The 1,153-nt window shown below is 56.6% G+C and overlaps 1 protein-coding gene across 1 annotated transcript in view; it reads left to right on the plus strand.

The window, feature by feature from the left end:
• LOC108446682 (translation initiation factor IF-2-like) overlaps nucleotides 1–177 on the plus strand; it is a gene marked incomplete at its 5' end in the record, with an annotated part of 648 nt that extends 471 nt beyond the window's left edge. Inside the window, one exon of the mRNA XM_017736711.1 lies at nucleotides 28–177. Within this exon, the coding sequence (XP_017592200.1) occupies nucleotides 28–177 (150 nt within the window). The remainder of the gene's footprint in view (nucleotides 1–27) is intronic.
• Nucleotides 178–1,153: the final 976 nt, after the last annotated feature.

Below are 1,153 nucleotides of genomic sequence, written 5' to 3' on the forward strand. Positions count from 1 at the left end.
ACGGGCCCGGGACCCCCGGACCGGGACCGGAACCCCCGAACGGGACCGGAGCCCCCGAACGGGACCGGAGCTCCGAGACTGGGACCCCCTGACCGGGACCGGAGATCCCGGGATCGGAGCTCCCTGATCGGCACCGACACCGGCACCGGGACCGGCTCCCATTCTGAGTGGTTTTAGTCACGGCCAGGACTGGGCACAAATAAACAAAATTCAATTTCATCAGGAGGATAATTCCTGTGAGTTTCCAAGCTATGGAATGGGATCTAATGATGGTATTTATGAGCCCATTAACTCAGCACTTCAAGTAACCTTGACTTGACCTGCTCTTAGAAAAACCTGCGTTACCGTTCACCCTCCCGGCTTTAAAAATGGGTTTTTTTGGGGTTTTATTTATGAGCCAGCTTGCTTTAAGTGCCTTCACATTGATCCCACGGCCTGGAGAATCCTGAGCTGGGTTTCCTTTGCTCCCCAGCCTGTTGGATGTGAATCCTGCAGGAAGAATTCCAAGGGAAAGGGCACTGCAGGGCTGTGCCAGGCAGAGCAGCAGGGGCGGAGGAGCTGTTTGAGGCAGATTAATAAAATCACACATTTACAGCTCTCTCAGCTGCTCCCACGGCTCTGTCGGGGGACCTTGGGCCCAGATTGCCTTGACAGGTGAGGAATAAAATCCTGCTGAGCAGGGAGCAGGAGGGGGAGGGAGCAGGCTGGGATGAGCCTGGCGGAGCGGGAAGGGCGAGCTGGGGTCTCCAGGCTGGGAGGTGAGATGGGAAGCACGGCAGGAGCTGCCCTGTTCTCCTTTGGCCCATCCAGGTGTCATCCTGCCCTGTGCTCAGGGTGTGGAATGCACCTGCTCCAGGGGGAACAAGATGATCTTTGGGGTCCCTTCCAACCCTGACCACTCTGGGATTCTGGCATTCTCTGGTATCCTCACCCCCAGACTTCTTCGTGTCTCCCTTGGGGTTCTCTTCCCTTTGCGTTGTCCCTGAGAGATCTGGCAGGATTAATGCAATTCCTCCCTCTAAACCCAGGGAAAAGAGGGAAAATCCCGCAGAGCAGCTCGAGTCCTTCCAGGGCCTGATGGTGTGCTTTGTGTCAGGATCTGCTGGAGCTGGGAGTTCCCGGTGCTGAGGCTGTCAGGAATTGCTGCTGATGG

This window comes from Corvus brachyrhynchos, unplaced genomic scaffold (assembly GCF_000691975.1).
Source record: "Corvus brachyrhynchos isolate BGI_N302 unplaced genomic scaffold, ASM69197v1 scaffold640, whole genome shotgun sequence".
In the NCBI taxonomy this organism is placed as follows: domain Eukaryota; kingdom Metazoa; phylum Chordata; class Aves; order Passeriformes; family Corvidae; genus Corvus; species Corvus brachyrhynchos.